Source organism: Dipodomys merriami, unplaced genomic scaffold, assembly GCF_024711535.1.
Source record: "Dipodomys merriami isolate MVZ:Mamm:240054 unplaced genomic scaffold, mDipMer1.0.p SCAF_505, whole genome shotgun sequence".
Lineage (NCBI taxonomy): Eukaryota > Metazoa > Chordata > Mammalia > Rodentia > Heteromyidae > Dipodomys > Dipodomys merriami.
In genome coordinates, this window is record NW_027206075.1 from 366690 (window position 1) to 387158 (window position 20469).

At 47.5% G+C, this 20469-nt stretch overlaps 3 protein-coding genes across 6 annotated transcripts in view; 1 reads left to right on the forward strand and 2 right to left on the reverse strand.

Moving 5' to 3' along the window:
• Nucleotides 1-735: 735 nt before the first annotated feature.
• Nucleotides 736-4985, reverse strand: LOC138810671 (DNA-directed RNA polymerase II subunit RPB7). Its single transcript, XM_069997844.1, has 8 exons — nucleotides 4899-4985; nucleotides 4427-4536; nucleotides 3201-3360; nucleotides 1670-1720; nucleotides 1495-1560; nucleotides 1337-1408; nucleotides 1119-1152; nucleotides 736-930 (listed from the first exon to the last, which is right to left on the reverse strand). The coding sequence occupies exons 1-8, from the start codon at nucleotides 4908-4910 to the stop codon at nucleotides 917-919; spliced, it is 519 nt and encodes a 172-aa protein (XP_069853945.1). The 5' UTR covers nucleotides 4911-4985; the 3' UTR covers nucleotides 736-916.
• Nucleotides 4986-10162: 5177 nt separating this feature from the next.
• On the forward strand, nucleotides 10163-12547 carry LOC138810672 (zinc finger and BTB domain-containing protein 3). 3 transcript variants are annotated; one of them, XM_069997846.1, is made up of 2 exons: nucleotides 10163-10196; nucleotides 10630-12547. In XM_069997846.1, exon 2 carries the CDS (start codon nucleotides 10681-10683, stop codon nucleotides 12250-12252), a length of 1572 nt encoding a protein of 523 aa, XP_069853947.1. In that variant the 5' UTR covers nucleotides 10163-10196; nucleotides 10630-10680; the 3' UTR covers nucleotides 12253-12547. The 3 variants fall into 3 exon arrangements, with proteins under 3 accessions (XP_069853947.1, XP_069853949.1, XP_069853946.1); XM_069997848.1 differs by having other exon boundaries at nucleotides 10168-10192; XM_069997845.1 differs by lacking the exon at nucleotides 10163-10196 and adding an exon at nucleotides 10240-10336.
• A 5786-nt stretch (nucleotides 12548-18333) lies between these two features.
• LOC138810677 (tetratricopeptide repeat protein 9C) overlaps nucleotides 18334-20469 on the reverse strand; it is a 28863-nt gene continuing 26727 nt past the window's right edge. For both annotated transcript variants that reach the window (XM_069997858.1, XM_069997859.1), the window contains one exon: nucleotides 18334-18662. In XM_069997858.1, the coding sequence (XP_069853959.1) occupies nucleotides 18568-18662 (95 nt within the window). In that variant the 3' untranslated portion in view covers nucleotides 18334-18567. The remainder of the gene's footprint in view (nucleotides 18663-20469) is intronic.

Below are 20469 nucleotides of genomic sequence, written 5' to 3' on the forward strand. Positions count from 1 at the left end.
TTCATTTTTATTTTTTGGGGGGGGAGGTACGGTCGTGAGGCCTGAACTCTGGGCCTGGGCACTGTCCCTCAGCTCTCCAGCTCAAGGCTAGCGCTCTACCACTTGAGCCACAGCGCCACTTCTGGCTTTTTTTCTTTTTGTTTATGTGGTGCTGAGGAATCGAACCCAGGGCCTCATGCATGCAAGGCAAGCACTCTACCACTGAGCCACCTTCCCAGCCCCTCTTGCTTTTTTTTTACATTCATGGTTGATACTCTACTAACTCAGCTATTCCTCCACATCTGGCTTTTTTTTGTGGGGGGAGAGGTGGGAGGAGGGGGGGAGATAATCCTGGTCTTGGTTCTTGAACTCAGGGCCTAGGTACTGTCCCTGAAGGGTTGGTTTGTTTGGGGGGGGAGGTTATTCAAGGCTAGTGCTCCAACACAAGAGCCACAGCTCCACATCTGACTTTTTGGTAGTTAACTAGAATAAGAGTCTTATAGGATTTCCTACCCTAGGTGGCTTGGAATCTTGATCCTCAATCTCTACCTCCTGTGTAGCTAGATTACAGGTATAAGCCACTGTGCTGATGTTCATTCTTCATTCTGAAGCGAGAATCTGACTGATTTGTTTAAACTATGATCCTCTGGATCTTAGCCTGAGTAGCTACAGGCTTGTACCAGCTCCTATGGACATTTTTTAGAGTTGTTATTTCTAGATGCCCCCCAAAAAGAGAGAGAAAATGTAACATTTCCTTCAGAAACAAGGACCTTTAATAATTAGAACACATAGTGAGCGGCAAGTGCCAGATGTCTCCTGGAGTCAAGGAACTTTCTTTGTTTTCCTGCAAACAGCCAGAATCAGCCTCTGGACCAAGGAGCAAGTATGCAGGTCACACTTCCCCAGTCAGGACCAAAAAAGTCATAGCAGTCCATGCTCAACTCACAAGCCCTGGAAAAACAGGGAAAGCACATCAGCTAAACCCAGCACTCAGGTGTGGCCCATGGATACTTTCCTCCCCAAAGCCACATGCCCTGAACTTCTAAGCAGACAGAGTGAGAACTGACTGGGACATTAAGTCCTCCATCCTCGCTCTTTCCAGGCCCAGCCTTGGCACCCATGATGAGGGAGGTACTTACCCAAATAATCATCCATCAGGGAGCCAATAGCAAACTGGAGGAGGGAAAGTAAAAATGAAGTAAGGCCAAAGAAAGCACAGAAGCACCACCACTCCACCAGCCCCGGGCCCTCCCAGCCCTTTTCCCTCTTAAAAGAACCCCCAGGAACTGTGAGTGGTGAGAAATCAACAGTTCTCAGCTCTGCCTGGTTCAGGCAGGGAGGCAGGCAAGAAACTCACAATGTCATTCTTGTCCACACGGGTTCCTACAATTTTCAAGCGAATCTCATCATCTTGCTGAATCACAATGTCCTAAGGAGAAGAGAACAGTGTTCTCAGACATCTGCAGGCCAGTGCTTTTCTTCCTTCCTCTTCCAGAATGCTTTCTGCCTACTCACCTCATCCGTTGTCTTGTAACAAGGTGGGTTGGAGTTCGGATCAAACTCCATCTCTGATGGGATGGACTGAAAGGAAACATGAGGTGGAATCAGCATTTTACTACATTTTGCTACATGAAATGGTCAGAAGCGAATGTCTCCAGTCCTCGGCCCCACTCAGTGCACCCAAACTTACATGACGGGAGATAAAGCAAGACATGGGCCCAATTTCAGTGAAAAGTCCAACCTAGGAGGAAAAATGAGTATTCATCCTTTTGCTTCTCTCTCCACCACCCCCTGCCTTTTGGCGTGCGTGCGTGCATGTGTGTGCGTGTGTGTGTGTGTGTGTGCGTGTGTGTGCGTGTGTGTGTGTGTGTGTGTGTGTGTATATCAGGGCTTCAACTGAGGGCCTCAAGCTCTTGCTCCATCACTTGAGGCAACAGCTCCACTTCCAGCTTTTTGGTGGTTAGCTGAAGATAAGTGTCTCAAGGAATTTCCTGCCTGGCCTGGCTTCAAATCATAAACTGCTCCTGCCAAGTATCTAGGATTACAAATGTGAGCCTTTCTCTTTTTTAAAAACCTTTCATTTTAAGTTAAACAAACATAGTGTAGTTGTAAAAAGCTTAGGCTTATCACCTAATTATGGCTACTCAGGAGGCTAAGATCTGAGCATCATGGTCCCATTGGGAATGTCCTTGAGACTCATCTCTAGTTAACTACCAGAAAACTGGAAATGGTGCTGTGGCTCAAAGGGCTAGAGTGCTAGCCTTCAGCAGAAAAGCTTAGGGACAGCATTAAGGCCCTGAGTTTTTTGTTGTTGTTTTTTGTCGGTCAAGGGTCTTGAACTCTGGGCCTGGGCACTATCCCTCAGCTCCTCAACTCAAGGCTAGAGCTCTACCGCTTGAACCACAGCACCACTTCCGGTTTTCTAGTAGTTTATTGCAGATAAGAGTCTCACGGACTTTCTTGCCCGGGCTGGCGTTGATCTCAGCCTCAGATCTCAGCCTCCTGAGTAACTAGCATTACAGGTGTGAGCTACCAGCACATAGCTTAGGCTCTAGTTTAAGCACCATGACCAACTATTAAAAAAAAACAACAAAAAACACCTAGTTGGGTGCCAGTGTTCAAGTCCCAGGACCAACAAAAAAATACTTCCTAAGCTTGAGCTTCTACTTAAAAAAAAAAGGATCAAGATATGCGCTGTAATCCTAGCTACACAGGAGTCTAAGATTCTGAGGATCAAGGTTCAAAGCCAGCTAGGAAAAAACAGTCCCTGAGACTCTTTTTTGTTGTTGTTGTTGTTGGTCGTGGGGCCTGAACTCTGGGCCTGGGCGCTGTCCTTAAACTCTTCAGCTCAAGGTGAGCACTCTACCACTTGAGCCACAGCGCCACTTCTGGTTTTTTCTGCTTATGTGGTGCTGAGGAATCAAACCCAGGACCTCATGCAATCACTCTATCACTGAGCCATCCTCCCTCCCTGAGACTCTTATCTCCAATTAACCACCAGAAAACCGAAGTGGCAAAGTGGCTCAAAGTGGTAGAGCACAAGCCTTCAGCTGAAGAGCTCAGGGACACCACCCAGACCCAGAGTTCAAGCCCCACAACTGAAAAAAAGAAAAAAAAAAAAAAAAAAAAAGGATCAGCCACTGTGACTTGATTGAAGGTATGGAGTCAGTAAATAGCTCTTCTGAGGGACCAATCCATAGTCCCCCTATGAGTAAGCTTACCTTGTTCACCTGAGTGACCACAGCATCCACAACTTCACCTTTAAAGGGCCGGAAAACAATGGCTTTGTACTTAACTGGATAAAGGACAAAACCTCGCCCAGGTTGGATCACACCAGCACCAATATTGTCGATGGTGGTGACAGCAATTACAAAGCCGTATCTGTGAGGAAGAGGAAAAGGCACTGGAGGTTGAGGAGCACTAGCCTTGAGCAAAAAAAAAAAAAAAAAAGCTCAGGGACAGAGCCCAGGCTGAGTTCAAGCCCCAGGACTGGCAAAAAAGAGAAAAAAGAAACACCTGGTCTGGTGTTATTCTGAGGCTAGAGGCTGAAATACTTAGGTCATTCAAAGCTCATATGTGTTCTGTAAAGACCCTTGACTATAGAAGATAAACAAAACAAAATCACAGAGCACAGACATAGGAACAATGATTAGACAAAGGGATGGGGATCGTAGCTCAGAGAGTTCTTCCCAGCATGTACAAGACCCTGGGGTTCAGGCCCAGCAAAACTAAAGCAAGCAACATTGAGCAACTAAGGAGTCTCCAAGTGCTAGAGGGCTGACGTGCGTGCGTGCATGCGTGCGTACGTCAGTAATAAGGATTAAATTCAAGGCCTGGTGCTGTCCCTGAGCTTTTTTTTGTCAGCCATGGGGCCCGAACTCTGGGCCTGGGCGCTGTCCCTCAGCTCTTCAGCTCAAAGCAAGCACTCTACCGCTTGAGCCACAGCACCACTTCTGGCTTTTTCTTCTTATGTGGTGCTGAGGAATCGAACCCAGGACCTCAATAATACTAGGCAAGCACTCTACCACTGAGCCACCTTCCCAGCCCCTGTCCCTGAGCTTTTTCACGCAAGGCTATCACTTTACCACTTGAGCCACAGCTCCACTTCTGGCTCTTTGCTAGTTCAGACTTTTAGACTTTCTTCCCAGGGTTGGCTTCCAATAGTGATTGATTACAGGCATAAGCCACCAGCAGCAGACAGGATCTGAACGTTTGATAAACAGCCTGGGCTACATAGCAAGACCCTGTCTCACAACAACAACACAATGATTGTGGAATAAATGAAGTGCCATTATCAGCAGAGGGAAGAACGTCTTGTTATCAACTTTGCAGAGGGCACCAAGGCATAGCATCCCAAAGTGGGAAGAAACTAGCTGGCTGGGACGCCGGAGGAGGGAGAGAGGGAACGATGTGTGCATCTCCGTGACAGGAGGGGAGGAACACTCACTTCCCGGTGCACGTCCCCTCCACCTCGGTGAACAGCTTTTGCTTCACCGTGTTGAGCAAGTTAGGGCCGAAGTACCGCGGATGCAGCAGGATCTCGTGCTCCAGGGAGATCTGCAGAGAACAGGGATGGAGGCCAGGTGAGGCCCGGCCAAGGATCCGGTAAAGAAGCGGCCCTCGCCTTGGCGCCCGTAACCCACTCCTGTGATCACAGCTACTCAGGAGGCTGAAATATGAGGACTGAGGTTCAAAGCCAGGCTGGGTAGGCAAGTCCCTGAGACTCCTATCTCCAATCAACCACCAAAGGGCCGGAAGTGCAGCTGTGGCTCAAGCGGTAGAGTGCCAGCCTTGAGCCAAGAAACCCTCAGGGACGGTTGCCAGGTCCTAAGTTCAAGCCCCATGATCGGCAGAAAAGTGTCACTCGCTTGGACGAACCGCTTCGCAGCCCCCGCCCTCCCACACCGCGCCCGGCTCACGTGGTAAAACATCCTCCCGGCGGAGGCTGGACTACGGAGCGCGCAGTGGATGCAGCAGCCTCTCGGCCTCGGCCGGAAGCACACGCAGCCGTGCCAACCCCACTTCCGGGGCCCCTCCGCAAATCTGATTGGACTTCGCCATCCTAGACCGGCTTGGGGAGGCGGGCACTTATGAAGTTCCGCCCTCCAACCCCACCTACCGGAAGTCCAGCTACCCATCTGCGTAGATGGATGACTCACTTTCCTTTTTACTAGTGCGGTGCCTGTAGCTCAGGTCCTCATGTGGTCTGCCACTGGAGCCGCGCTTAAAGACTCGCGCTTTTTAATTTTTTTAAGTTGTTATGATAAAGATGATGTACCGAGGGGTTACAGTTCCATAAGTCAGGTCCTGATGGGCTTTTTTTTGTTGTTGATTGTGGGGCTTGAACTCTGCCTGGGCGCTGACTCTGAGCCGTTCATGCTCAAGGCTAGCACCCTTATTGGACTCTTTATTGGAGATAAAGAGTCTCAACGTGACCTTTCTGCCCAGACTTGCTTTGAACTGCAATCCCCAGATCTCAGCCTCCTGAGTAGCTAGAATTTCAGACATGAGCCAAACAGACTGACTTTTTGCTGGTTATTTTAGAGATGGAATCCCATGGACTTTTCTTTCTTTTCCACTCCTGGGGCTGAACTCAGTGCCTGGGCACTGTCCCTGAGCTGTTTTTACTCAAGGCTCTACCACTTGAGACACAGCGCCACTTCTGGCTTTATTTCCTGTTTAGGTGATACTGAGGAATAGAACCCAGGGCATCATGTATGCTAGGCAAGAACTCTACCACTAAGCTACATTCCCAGTCCCACCCACCCCCCATGGACTTTTCTGTTCAGGCTGGCTTCAAACTATGATCCTCAGGGATTGGCAACTTGGCTTAGTGATAGAATGCTTGCCTACCATGCATGAAGCCCTAGGTTCAATTCCTCAGCACCACATAAGCAGAAAAAGCTTGAAGTGGCATTGTGGTTCAAGTGGTTGAATGCTGGCCTTGAGCAAAAAGAAGCTTAGTGACAGCCCTCAGGCCGAGTTCAAGCCCCAAGACTGGCTATATATGTATATTAATTTCATCGCCAGTCATCAAACCTCTCTGTGCAATGGGACCTCCATAAACACCAATAAATGATAGGTTCAGAAGCTTCTGGATTGGTGAATGCATTCATGGTCAGGGAAGATGGTATTCCTGGAGATGACATTGAGGCATTTAGGTCCACAGAACATAACTTTTGGAAACAAGCACAAAGACCATAGCCCAAACAGGTTCTGTACAAAGGTCTGCTACCGAAGCTCTATTTAGTAGCATGGATTTAGATTTTTTTTTTTCTTTTTGTAAGGTATATTAAATAAGTAGGTTTCATTAGGTAGCCGATGAAGAGAACACCACGCGCTATTCAGGCAGGAAAAGAAATTAATTTACCAAACTGCTGCTCCCCTTCCCCCTCATGAATGGTGAAGAAGCATGGCTGAAAAGGAAAGGGGGGGGGGAAGAGGGGTGACCCACCTCTGGGCCAGGGACAGGAAGAGGTGTGGCCTGGTTGGGGAAAGGTGTGACCACACTGGATCTGGGTGTGACCTCAGGGTCTGGGACCCTGGAAGGCATGTGACCAGAGGTGGCTCAGGATGTGACTTAGTAGGAGGGGAAGGTGACTGCTTCCAGGTCTGCCAGTTACCTAGGTAAGAGCCAAAAGGGAGGGAGGTGTCCCTGTGCAGACTTTATACACTTTTTGTAGGTCATGGGCCTGAACTCTGGGCCTCGGCACTGTCCCTTAGCTCTTCAGCTCAAGGCTAGCGCTCTGCTACTTGAGCCACAGCACTACTTCTGGCTTTTCCTGTTTATGTGGTTCTGAGGAATCGAGCCCAGGGCCTCATGCATGCAAGGCAAGCACTCTACCACTGAGCCACCTTCCCAGCCCATGGATTTAGATTTCTCATTAGAGTTTTTTGTTTTGTTTTGTTTTGTGTTGGTCAAGGGTCTTGAACTCTGGGCCTAGGCGCTGTCCCTCAGCTCTTCAGCTCAAGGCTAGTGCTCTACCACTTGAGCCACAGGGCCACTTCCAATTTTCTGGTGGTTAATTGGAGATAAGGGTCTCAAGGATCTTCTTGCCTGGGCTGGCTTGAACCATGATCCTCAGATCTCAGCCTCCTGAGTAGCCAGGATTACAGGCACCAGCGCCTGGCTCATTAGAGATTTTACACCCACTTGTAGGTTGTCTCTTGTTTCCCCGCACATAAGTCCCCCTCACTCCACCCCCCTTACCCATCAAGACCCAGTTCTCAGAAAGTTCTCCTTGTTCCTTTCTGCTCCTATCACTTAAAGATTAGTTGTCCACTGAAGTCTATCTTTTATAGATTAACTGTAAACTTACTATAATGGCAGTCTGTCCCTTTCTGAGTACTCCCTAGTCTCAAGTTACTAGAGAAGGTCACACTTGGAAGGGTGCTTTTCATAAATACTGCTCACAAAAAAAAAAAAAAAAAAAGATACCTGTTACTTTTTAGCTTAAACTCAGAGCCTGGGCCCTATCCTTGAGCTCTTTTGTTCAAGACGAGCTCTCTACCTTTTTGAGCCACCTACTGGTTTTTTTTTTTTTTTTTTGGTATTTTGTTTTGTTTTGTTTTCACCAGTCCTGAGGTTTGTGAGCTGTTGCTTCCTCATCTTCCTCATCTTCCTCCTCCTCCTCCTCCTCCTCTTCCTCCTCCCCCTCCTCCTCCTTCTTTTGTGGGGCTTGAACCCTGAGCTCTTCAGCTTAAGGGGAGCACTCTACCACTTGAGCCCCAGCACCACTTCCAGCATTTTCTGCTTCTGTGGTGCTGAGGAATCAAACCCAGGGCCTCATGCATGCAAGGCAAACACTCTACCACTGAGCCAGCCCTGAAAGGAGTATTAGGGGTTGTTCCTTCCCAGGCTGGCTTTGAACTGTGATCTTGAGATCTCAGCTTCCTGAATAGCTAGGATTACAGGTATAAGCCACCGGTGCCCAGCTCTTTGAGCTTCTTTTGCTCAAGGCTAGCACTCTACCACTGGGCTTTTTCTGTCTATTCAGTACTGAAGAATTGAACCCAGGGCTTCATGAATGCTAGGCAAACACTCCACTTCAGAGTCACATTCTCAGCCCCATTACTAATTTATTTATTTTAGTGCTCAATTGACAATAAAAGTCTCACAGGGACTTTTTGGCCTTGGCTGGCTTCAAACCTGAATCCTCAGATCTCAGACTCCTGAGTAGCTAGGATTACAGAGGTGAGCCACCAGTTCCTGGCTACAAGTCATTTTAATCAACATACTCGGTTTCTATCTTCTTTGGAGCCCTTGGCTGACTTTCAAGATCGGTTTTGCTTACCACCCCTTCCAACCATTCCCTGAGCTCCCAGGGCCCTAATATAAAACCAGCCGGTTTACTACAGGTCACTTTTGGGGTGGTCATTCAATCTATGCCAGATGTAGCACATAACTACTGACTTTGTCTTCAGTCCAGACCCCCTTATTACATGGGGCTAGGCTCCTGATGCCATTCTCCTTAGGGTATGGGAAATCTGGAAATTCCACAGGGCCAGTTCTTACCCTGGAGGACACCCAGGAAATATTGCTCTTGAGAAAATCTGTTTTGCATGTACTAATGGCCTAAAATCATGTATTGATGTGTCTTTCCTAAAAGGCCTCTCTGAGATTTAGTAGTTATACTGCCACAGATCCTAGTATATGGAGGGGAAGAAGGTCTCCACCTCATGGTGCCCCAAAAGAATTTGATTATACTGGCCTTGTGGGCATAGGGATCACCCAAGCTTGGAACTGCTGCCCTTCTATTATGGGGACTGCTGCCATTGTGACGGCACCATTGACCTGAGCCTGTGGGGATTGGAGATGACCAGCACAGACCTCTACACTCTGCTCAACTCCCCTGGCTGGAGTTTCCCTTCAAATCTGGCATGGCCTTGTGCTAGGTACAAGAAGGACTGTGCACAGCACTTGGGGAAGCAAGTTGGTTTTATAACAATAAGTCAGGCATCAAATTGGTATGAAAGTCTTTTTAATTGGAACCCATTCAGTGAAATTATTTGATTCTATTCCTCCTCCTCATGTGTAGCCCATGCTTTTATATGTGAGCCACTTGTCAACAGCAATAGTGGTGTTTATATCTCAGTGAATTGAGTTATGTATAGAAGGGAGAATGAAGTAGAAAAGTTATTCTCCAGGTGAAGACACTTTCCAGCATCTAGTTGTGAGAATGTGGCCCCCACCCAGTTGTGAAAATGTGGCCTGGTGGGACTGTTGCTGTAATGTGGGTTGGGGACAGACTTTGAGGGGCCATCTGGATTGATAGCTGGAAGTCCATTTGGCATTCCTTATAATAACAATGCAGGAGTAGTAACATGATTTGTGCACAACTAGAAAGGAATTGACCACCTGGTCAAAAGTAGATATCTAAATAATGCCTATTTGGGGTGTAACTAGCTGGTAGAACCCCCTCCCTCTTCCCCAATCTCTCCTCCCCAGGGATCTGAACTTCTTTCAGGTGGCTGGTAATAGACTCGTTTTTCCTCTCTAAAAATGTGGTCGTGGTTTGTTGTTGTTTGGGTTTTTGTTTATTTTTTTTGGTCCGTCGTGGGGCTTGAATTCAGGGTCTGAACACTGTCCTTGAGCTCCTTTTAAGGCTAGTGCTCTATCACTGAGCCACAGCTGCATTTCAGTTCTTGAACGGTTAATAGGAAGTCTCACCGGGGCACTTTTCTGCTCGGGCTGGCTTCGAATGGAGACCCTCAGATCTCAGGCTCCTGCGTAGCTAGGATTGCTACTGGCGCCCAGCACTGCCCATAGTTTTGGGAGAGCCTGGTGTAGGACTCTGGATTCGAGGGGCCCACACTATTGCTTCTCCTTCCAGTCACCTGCAGCGGGGTGGTTGGGGGTTAGAGGGGTGGGGATTGAGGACAGGAGACCCGAGGGTCACTCCTGTACAACAGTGCGCAGTCGCAAATTCCCAGCCTCTCTTGCCTACAGCCTCAGGTAGAAGCGAAATTCAGCCAATCCTGAGGGCTCTGACGCAAAGAAGGCGGGAAGAAGGGGAAATGTTTAGGACGGGAGTGACAGCCAATCCAATGCCGCGCTGACTGAGCGACGGCTGCTCATAACCATTTGGAAATGCCAGTAATAGTGGGGCGGGACACTGGACCACAAACCAATCTATGACTAGAGAAGGAAAATTTGAGCCAATTAAGACTGAGAAGGTGGGAAGGGGCGGAGCTCGCCTGTGGCCGCTCGGTGGTGGGTGAGGGATCAGCTTTCTCTGCTACTTCCCGTACTGGGAGTCTTTAGTCCCTGGAATGCGAGAGGGGGAGGCTCAGGGAGTTCTCGGAGTGGGGCGTGGTGGCATCGTCCGGGAAAGCTTGGGAGCGAGAGTCCTAGTTGGTAAACCTCTAGAAGATACAGGGTGGGCATCAAGGAAGCAGAGACTGGTCAGGGGCGGGACTTCCGGGGGCGGGGCATTGATGGGACGGGGCGGGGTCTTCTGGTAAGGTTAAGTCGAGGGGCGGGGCTAATAGGATACCTTTTGGGTGTGACCTAAGCAAAAAAGGGGTAGTAACTAAAGCAGGCGTCTTGGGGGGCGGGGTGGGGCCTGGGGTGGCTAGCCATAGTTCAAGGCTAATGTTAGGGTTGCTGGAGGAGTTACCTGCCCTTAACTTCCTGTCCTCTCTTCCCAGGGAGCCACTGGTGGGGACATCTCTTGGGCGCCCTTCCCTTCTTGGGGTGCTATGGAGTTTCCAGAACACAGTCAGCAGCTGTTGCAGAGCCTCCGGGAGCAGCGGTCTCAGGGTTTTCTTTGTGACTGCACCGTGATGGTGGGTAGCACCCAGTTCTTGGCCCATCGGGCTGTGCTGGCCTCCTGTAGCCCATTCTTCCAGCTTTTCTACAAGGAGCGGGAACTAGACAAGAGGGATCTAGTGTGTATTCACAACGAGATTGTTACAGCTCCAGCCTTTGGGCTACTTCTAGACTTTATGTATGCTGGCCAGCTGGCCCTGAGGGGGGACACCCCTCTGGAGGATGTGCTGGCAGCTGCCAGCTACTTACACATGAATGACATCGTCAAAGTGTGTAAGCAGCGCCTGCAAGCTCGGGCCTTGGCAGAGGCAGATAGTACTAAGAAGGAGGAGGAAACCAACTCACAGCCCCTAAGTTTGGAGTTTTTGTCTAGCACTTCCCGTGGCTCCCAGCATTCACTGGCATCTGCTGAGCCCTCAGGCCATTGGGGCAAAGAGGAATGGAAAAGTCCTGCTCCCTTGCCTGTTGTCCGTCCTACAGATGAGCCACCAATGCCTGGTGGGGCTGACACTACACAGCCTAGCATGGAGGTTGACTCACCACATCTTCGAGCACCTCCTCCGCCGGTGACTGATGTCTCTGTTTCTCTGGCCAGCCCTAGCAGCTCTACAGAGACCATTTCTGCAAACTACTTCTCTTCTGGCCTCCCTGCAGTTTCAGTGGAGCCTCTAACTCCATTGGATGTTGGTTCTGAGAGTTTGAGGGTGGTGGAAGCAAGGGATACTGGAGGACCATTACAAGGCTTCTACCCCCCAGCATCAGCCCCAGTTTCAGCTCCAGCCTCAGTCTCAGCCCCAGTTCCATCCCAGGCTCCAGCCCCAGCTGAAGCTGAACTCGTCCAGGTGAAGGTAGAAGCTATTGTGATCTCCGATGAGGAGACTGATGTGTCAGAGGAGCAGTCTCAGGGTCCTGAGGGACTGTTCCCACCGGGAGGCGGAATGTATGGGGGACAGCCCTCCCAACCAGAGACTTTTGAGGAGGCAGGGGCAGCAGGACTAGATGAGGTGGGGCCAACTGACCACTTCCTGCCTCCAGACCCTCATCTGTCCTACCACCTGCTGCCAGGTCCAGGGCAGTATCATCGAGGACTGGTGACCTCACCCCTTCCTGCACCTCCAGCCTTGCATGAGCCACTTTACCCACCTTCTGAGTATGAAGCAGCCCCAGGAACCTTTGGGGTTTTTACTGATGATGTTCCCACCTGCAAGACATGTGGAAAGACCTTCTCATGCTCTTATACGCTACGGCGACATGCTACTGTTCACACACGTGAACGACCCTACGAGTGCCGCTACTGCCTGCGCAGCTACACACAATCAGGGGACCTCTACCGCCACATCCGCAAGGCTCACAATGAGGATCTAGCCAAACGCAGCAAACCTGATCCAGAGGCTGGCTCTGTGCTAGGGATGCAGCCCCTCTCTGGCTCACCCACAGCAGACAGACAGGGTACTGGTGGTGGTGGACCACCCAAAGATTTTGTACTTGGCCCCAAAAATTAATAACTGGGGGACACGAACTAATGCCAGGCCTGAATCTTACCTCCCTTAGATGGTAACACAGAAGGCCAGAGGCATCTCATCACTTCCTTCCGCTGGGTGACAGAACTGAGGGTCGGCTCAAGCTAAAGGTTCCTACACTTTTCTTGGCCCAGCCAGATACATAGGACTTTATGGGGCAGAGTAGATCAGCTGGCCCTCTCTAAGGGTACTGGGATTTTTTTTTTTTTTCCTGAGGTGTAATTACTTCTCACTTCAAATTCTAGAACATAAAGCTAGCAATGGGAAATTATCTCTTTGAACTGGTGTTGTCTGGTTTGTTCCACAAAACTGAAAGAAAGTCTTCATCCCTTTACTCAGGTTCTTTTATCTGACTCCTGTATTTGGGTTAGGTAAGTGAGTCTGATAAGGAAAAAGGGGAGATGGCAGTGTAAACTTTACTTAGGAAAGGTATGCAAATTAAGGAATCTTAAAACAATCTTGGCTGATTTTTACAGCTGAACGTTCGCATTCTGGGTTCTAATGTTTTGGGCACTTTGTATAACCTCTGCTTTTTGTTTGTTTTTGTTTTGGTCTTCCTGGGACTTGAACTCGGGCCCTGGCACTGTCTCTGAGCTCTTTGGCGCAAGGGTAACACTTTACCACTTTGAGCCACAGTATCACTTCCAGTTAGTATTCTGGTGGAGATAAGAGTCTCAAGGAATTTCCTGCCTTGGCTGGTTTTGAATCACCATTCTCAGATCTCAGCCTTCTGAGTAGCTAGAATCATGTGTGAGTCGCCATAGCCTGGCTTACTAATTTAATCCTCAACAACCTTTTGGGATATTATCCCACCATACCTGTTTTTGCATGGGCAAGGAAACTTGAAACTTAAAACGTTAACTTGCTCAAAACTGGCTAAGGGGCTAGCCAGTATTTGAACCTAGCTTATGACTATAGATGCCATGTGTGCTATAGAATGGTCTAAAACATTCATGGCAGTTAACAATTGAAAGTTCTTTTCTTGTCATTTGAGTGTGGTTTTGTTCCCTTTTACCTAGGACGTTTCCTTGATTGTTTCAGTGACACATAGTGTACTGATGATTTGAAATTTTTGCCTGTGTGTTGAAAATATGGATTGTGGTCTCTGAAGACGAGATAGGGACAGACCGGAAACAGTCTTGTGGTACTAGTCTTGTGTGGGGGAGGTTGAGAGTCTGTGGAGGCATTGGAATAATGGTTGCTTGGGAAAGCTACAGCAGAAAAGCCTATGAGAGGATCTTGTCCCACACTTTGCATCAGAAGTGCGGGACTGGTAACATAATTCAGTGGCCAAGTGCCTATAGCATGAATTATGCCCTGGGTTTGATGCCCAGTACCAGAGAAATAAAACAGTGTGATGATGGTAACCTAGAGAAGTTAAATTATGTAAGGTCATACACATGGCTGTTTGCAATGGAATGGCAAAGAAATGAGAATTTGGGGTGTTGATGTGGGATGGGGAAAACTAGCCCTAAGAATGTGAAAGAAAAAGAAAAGAATGTGAAAGAAGGGCTGGGAAGGTGGCTCAGTGGTAGAGCGCTGGCCTTGCATGCCTGAGGCCCTGGGTTCCATTCCTCAGCACCACATAAGCATAAAGAAAAAAGCCAGAAGTGGCGCTGTGGCTCAAGTGGTAGAGCCCTAGCCTTGAGCTGAAGAGCTGAGGGACAGCGCCCAGGCCCAGAGTTCAGGCCCTGCAACCGGACCCCCCCCCCAAAAAAAAAAAAAAAAAAGAATGAGAAAGAAGGCACTGAGAATGTGACTTAGTGGTAGAGTGCTTGCCTAGCATGCATGAAGCCCTGGGTTTGATTCCTCAGTACCACATACACAGAAAAAGCCAGAAGTGGTGCTGTGGTGCAAGTGGTAGAGTGTTAGCTGCAAAACTCAGGGACAGTGAGTTCAAGCCCCAGGACTGGCAAAAAAAAGGAATATGAAAGAACCTGCTCTAGCTGTAGAATGGAACAGCAGGCTTGCTCCAAAGCACATCTTTATTTGCACTCAGGACTTGAATGCAGTGAAAATACAAATAAACTTCCCAAATTCCTTTCCTCCCTTTTCGGGTATGGACATCACATTCGGCACTGTAAACGCTTCTTACAAAGCTAGTTTTTGATACAGGAAGGAGACAGAGCTTAGAGGTGAAGATTTGACAAAAGAAAAGTTCCTTCATTAAGGTATTATAGGAAAAGCTTGCAAGCTTGGGGCCATGGCTCAAGTGGTAGAATATCTTCCTAGGAAGCAAGAGGCCAAGTTCAAACCCACTACCACAGGGCTGGGAAGGGGGCTCAGTGGTAGAGCGCTTGCCTTGCATGCATGAGGCCCTGGGTTCGATTCCTCAGCACCACATAAGCAAAAAGTAAAAAAAGCCAGAAGTGGCGCTGTGGCTCAAGTAGTAGAGCACTAGCCTTGAGCTGAAGAGCTGAGGGACAACACCTAGGCCCAGAATTCAGGCCCCACGACCGGACCCAAAAAAAAAAAAAAGGAGTTTCACACTTTCGTGTCCAGGCTGGCTTTGAATTATGATCCTCAAATCTCAGCCTCCTGATTAGCTAGGATTACATGTGTGAGCTACTGGCACCGGCTCCCTTAGCCTTTTTGTTCAAGGCTAACATTCTACCACTTAAGCTACAACTCCAGTTTAGGTTATTTTAATGGGTAATTGGAGGTAAGACTCTCCCAGAGTTTCCTGCCTGGGCTGGCTTCAAACTATGATCCTCAGACCTCAGCTTCTTTTGTAGCTGATTGCAGGTGTGAGCCACCAGTCCCTGGCTTTATTCAAAATCACCAAACCCTGTGTGGAAATGATTAAAGATGGTAACTTCCAAACCCAAGGATGGAGAGCTTCTGGCTGGCCCCTTCAGGACAGAGGGTTGTTAGACTGTTGACACCAGCATGAGACAATTGATTGACATCTCCATCAGAAGCTGGGATTCTCAAATGTAAGCCTGACCACTGTGTGATTTCTTAGTAATGCTAAAAAAAAAAAAAAAAAGTTAAGTAAAATTTCTAAACTGCATTTTTTGGGGGTGAAAGGGGTCGGTAATGGGACTTGAACTTTGGGCATGGGCATGTCCCTCAGCTCTTCAGCTCAAGGTGAGAGCTCTACCACTTGAGCCACAGAGCCACTCCCAGGTTTTGAGTGACTAATTGGAGATAAGAATCTCACAGGAGGGGCTGGGAAGGTGGCTCAGTGGTAGAGCGCTTGCCTTGCATGCATGAGGCCCTGGGTTTGATTCCTCAGCACCACATAAGCAAAAAGAAAAAGCCAGAAGTGGCGCTGTGGCTCAAGTGGTAGAGCGCTAGCCTTGAGCTGAAGAGCTGAGGGACAGCGCCCAGGCCCAGAGTTCAGACCCCCCCCCCCAAAAAAAAAAAAAAAAAAAAAAAAGAATCTCACAGGAACTTTTCTGCCCAGGCCAGCTTCAAACTTCGATCCTCAGATCTCAGCCTCCCAAATAGCTAGGATTACTGCCATGGTAAGGCAGGCTACTCAATGGAGAGTCATAGCAACTGGGTTTCACAGTGGGGACAGAGTTGGACCTAACTGACTCCAACAAGGCCAAGGGGAGACTCTTATCAAGGGTGTGGGGCGGGGGGAGGGAAATGGATGGAAAATTACTAAGGAAATAGAGTTTTTTGACTTGACAGGATGCACCATGGCAAAATTTTGTCAGTAAGCCTGTTTTATTTTTTATTTTTATTTTTTGGTCAGTCGTGGGGCTTGAATTCTGGGCCTGAGTGCTATCCCTCAGCTCTTTAGCTCAAGGCTAGCACTCTACCACTTGAGCCACAGCGCCACTTCCGGCTTTTTCCTTTTTGCTTATGTGGTGCTGAGGAATCGAACCCAGGGCCTCAGGCATGCAAGGCAAGCGCTCTACCACTGAGCCACCTTCCCAGCCCAGCCTGTTTTATTTATCTTTTGGTCAGTCGTGGGGCCTGAATTCCGGGGCTGAGTGCTGTACCTCAGCATTCCAGCTCAAGGCGAGCACTCTACCACTTGAGCTACAGAGCCACTTCTGGTTTTCTGGTGGTTTATTGGAGATTAGTCTCACGGACTTTCCTGCCCGGGCTGGCTTTGAACCTCGATCCTCAGATCTCAGCCTCCTGAGTAGCTAGGATTACAGACGTGAGCCACCGGCGCCCAGCTTTATTTTGTCGGTTGTGGGGCCTGAACTCTGGGCCTGGGCGCTGTCCCTCAGCTCTTCACCTCAAGGCTAACGCTCTACCACTTGAGCCATAGGGCCACTTCTGGCTTTTTCTGCTTATGTGGTACTGAGGAATGGAACCCAGGACCTCATGCATGCAAGGCAAGCACTCTACAACTGAGCCACCTTCCCAGCCTCAAGCCTAAGTTTTATAAACCATGAAGCTTAGGAGTAAAAATTTGTGTGTGCTGCCAGTCCTGGGGCTTGAACTCTGGGCCTAGGTCTAGCACTTGAGCCATAGCTCCACTTACAGCTCTTTGGTAGTAATTGGAGATGAGTCTTAAGGACTCTGGGCTGGCTTCAAATCACAATCCTCAGAACTCAGCCTCCTGAGTAGCTGGGGTTACAGGCATGAACCACTAGTGCCTTGCCAGAAAAGTTTTCTGATGAAAGCTGATGGTTATATTACTTAATGTGTTGACAGGCACAGAGGAGTCTAGTCCATGAGGTCTTATCAATAAACCAGAGTGCTTTTTCATTCAAAAAACCTATTTACTTTACAGTTATATGATGCTAATAACATTTATGAAGGTACTGGCCATGCTACATGTTTTCAGCTACTATTTAGTATACATGGCATACATGTAATCCACAAGTAAACAGAACGACAAAGGAGCTTCTGGTGGACAGAGCCTTCTACTAAGCCAGACCTGCATCCTGCATGCATGCACAACACAGCTTCCCCACAGGCCATCAGCTGCTCCAAAGGCACTCAGCAATAAAATAATGGGCTTTCTTTATTCTCTACTCTTGTCAGGACTTAAAAACTCTTACAAAATATAGGGTGACAGGTCAAGAGAGATTTGTGTTTTTTGCCCTACTATTTTATAGTATAATTTCTAGAAGACATGGTAGATAATGTCTTTTTTTTGGGGGGGGGTCTGGTTGTGGGGCCTGAACTCTGGGCCTGGGTGCTGTCCCTCAGCTCTTCAGCTCAAGGCTAGTGCTCTACCACTTGAGCCACAGCGCCACTTCTGGTTTTTTTCTTTTTGCTTATGTGGTGCTGAGGAATCGAACCCAGGGCCTCATGCATGCAAGGCAAGTGCTCTATCACTGAGCCACCTTCCCAGCCCATGTCTTTTATTTTTTAGAGAAATGCTTATACAACAGATTTACAACTTTATGAAAACCAGGGATTTCTTCTTTTTTTTTTTTTTTTTTGGCATGAGGCTTGAAGGGTTATTGGATAAATGCTTGAATGCTTGACTCTAGAAAGTTATTATTTTAATGAAAAAATACGTGTTAATGACCTGAGTACAAGCAATAGCAAAGACTAGAAATTACAAATAAATCAGAAAATAGTAACAAGAGGCTGGGAAGGTGACTTTTTTTTTTTTTTTTCTTTTTTGGGTCCAGTCGTGGGGCCTGAACTCTGGGCCTGGGCGCTGTCAGCTCTTCAGCTCAAGGCCAGCGCGCTCTACCACTTGAGCCACAGTGTCACTTCGGCTTTTTCCTTTTTGCTTATGTGGTGCTGAAGAATCGAACCCAGGGCCTCATGCATGCAAGGCAAGCGCTCTACCACTGAGCCACCTTCCCAGCCCGGAAGAAAGAAATTTCAATGTGTATGAATTAGTAAGAAGAATAAGGAAACAAAAATGATTCACTGTAAGCCTTTCATTTACATATACTCGAGCTCTACTTACAATTATTTAGCTTGACAAAAAGATCAGTTTTCCAGTTTGAGTTTGGGCATTTGAGGAAAAACAAAAATCACTGGAGGCTTTGCCTCCCTTTACTTTATCCTCTGCTACTCTTCTGCCCTGTATAGAAATACACCTAAAACATCTCATTAAATTTCATGGCCAGAAATATTTTCACCCATGGCTGATGAATGTTTTCTGGTCTATATTTCAAAGCAAACATCCCCAACAGTAAAATTTTATTGGAAGGTAGCAAATAGCAAATATATAGATGGACACACACACACACACACACAAATGGTCTAAGTAGCAAAGAACTGTGCAGAACAGGAAACAAAATAGAAATTCAGCTGGAACAGAGATACAGGATTCATTTCTCTTGCTGAGGCTCATGTTTCTCCTTAATGGGTCTTTAATGGTCCACCGCAGTTGATGTGCTGGAGCATCCCTTTTCTTTATTAACCGAACATGCCAAGGTACAGTTGTTTCTCTTTTGTATGGTAGCTGTTGAGTTCTGTCTGTGTCAGCTGGAGGTACCGCCGGACATTGGTATCTTAGGAGATGATGGAGAAGGCAATTAGACAAACCATAATCATATGTTAGGCAGGGGAGGGTCATTAACACACTCTCATTTATCTTTCCAGAATCTGAATATATCACAACAATAAATTCCATTACTTAATATCACTCTGAATTTTTTAAAGTCACTGTACACAGCATGGCTGATTGCTAACTTTATAATGAAAGGGATTTTTAGGAAACGGTGATTACAGTACCTAAAGATGCTATCTCTGGGCAGGGGATGTGGCTCAGTGGTAGAGTGCTTGCCTAGCATGCATGAAGTATTGGGTTTGATTCCTCAGGATCACATAAACAGAAAAAGCTGGAAGTGGCATTATGGCTCAAGTGGTAGAGTGTTAGCCTTGTGCGAAAGAAGCTTAGGGACAGTGCCCAGGCCCTGAGTCCATGCCCCAGGATGGGCAAAAAAAAAAAAAAAAAAAAAAAAGATTTTATCCATATTGGTGGCATCTTTTTTTTTTTTTTTTGGTTGGTTGTGGGCTTGAACTGGGATCTAGGCATTGTCCTTGAGCTCTTTTGTTCAAGGCTAGAATTCTACCACTGTGAGCCACAGCATCACTTCTGGTTTTCTGGTGGTTAAATGGAGATGAGTCTCAGGGACCTTCTTGCCTGGGCTAGCTTCAAACTGAAATCCTCTCATATCTCAGCCTCCTGAATAGCTAGGATTAATGTGTTTTACAGAGAGGTTACTGTTTTCATAAGTCAAGTAATGAGTATATTTCTTTCTTTTTTCTTTTTTTTTGGTCAATCATGGGGCTTGAACTCTGGGCCTGGCCGCTGTCCCTTAGCTCTTCAGCTCAGGGGGAACACTCTACCACTTGAGCCACAGTGCCACTTCCAGTTTTCTGGTGGTTAATTGGAGATAAGAGTATCACAGACTTTCCTGCCCAGGCTGGCTTTGAACCGCAATCCTCAGATCTCAGCCTCCTGAGTAGCTAGGATTATAGGCATGAGCTACCAGCACCCGACTATGAGTATATTTCTTTTTGAACACTATCACCTCTTCCTGTGCTTCGCACACCTTCCACCCCCCTCCCCCCGTTTCCCTCTTCCGTCCCTGGCTATAAGTTGCCTAGTCCATTTTCCACATAGTGTTTACTGATTGCACTTATTCATCCTTCTTCCCTTTATTTATGTGTCCCTACTTTCCTCCCTCAAAAGAAAAAAACAACAAAAAAAAACAACACAAGAAAGCAAAAACAAATACCACTACCACCAACAACAACAAAAACCAATGTGTCCCTTTCCCGAAATTCATTTAGATAAGCAGTCATATTTTATATTTTACTAGGCTAAAGTGGCTTTAGCATTCATTTAACTTAGTAAGGTTTTACAGCACTTCTATGCTTGGGGACCCTCTGCTTCTAGTCTTCAGTAACTGCTCTAAGCCAGCAGGGGGGAAACGGGGAGACAATCCTTAATACTGAACCAACTAACACAGTAATACGCCTACTGTCCACTTCACACTTTAAAGGCAAAGTGCAAATCTCAAATTCTCTCAGTAGGCTGCTTCTTTTTCTAGGTCGCACCTGGGGCTAGCAAGAGATAAAAGACAAAATGACAGCGAAAGTAAATGCCAGTCCCCAGCCTGAAAGCAGGCAAATGACAATTACCCAGTTTAACCGGGTAACATCCTATTCCAGACACACCTTTAAAGGGTAGGAAATGAACTTTGAAAACTAATGCTTCTAAAATTCCTGTCACACCCAGTTGGGTGGGCATGGAAAAATAATTATGGGATGTGCCTTTCAAAAAGGGTACAAGAAAGCCTGGAGCTGGTG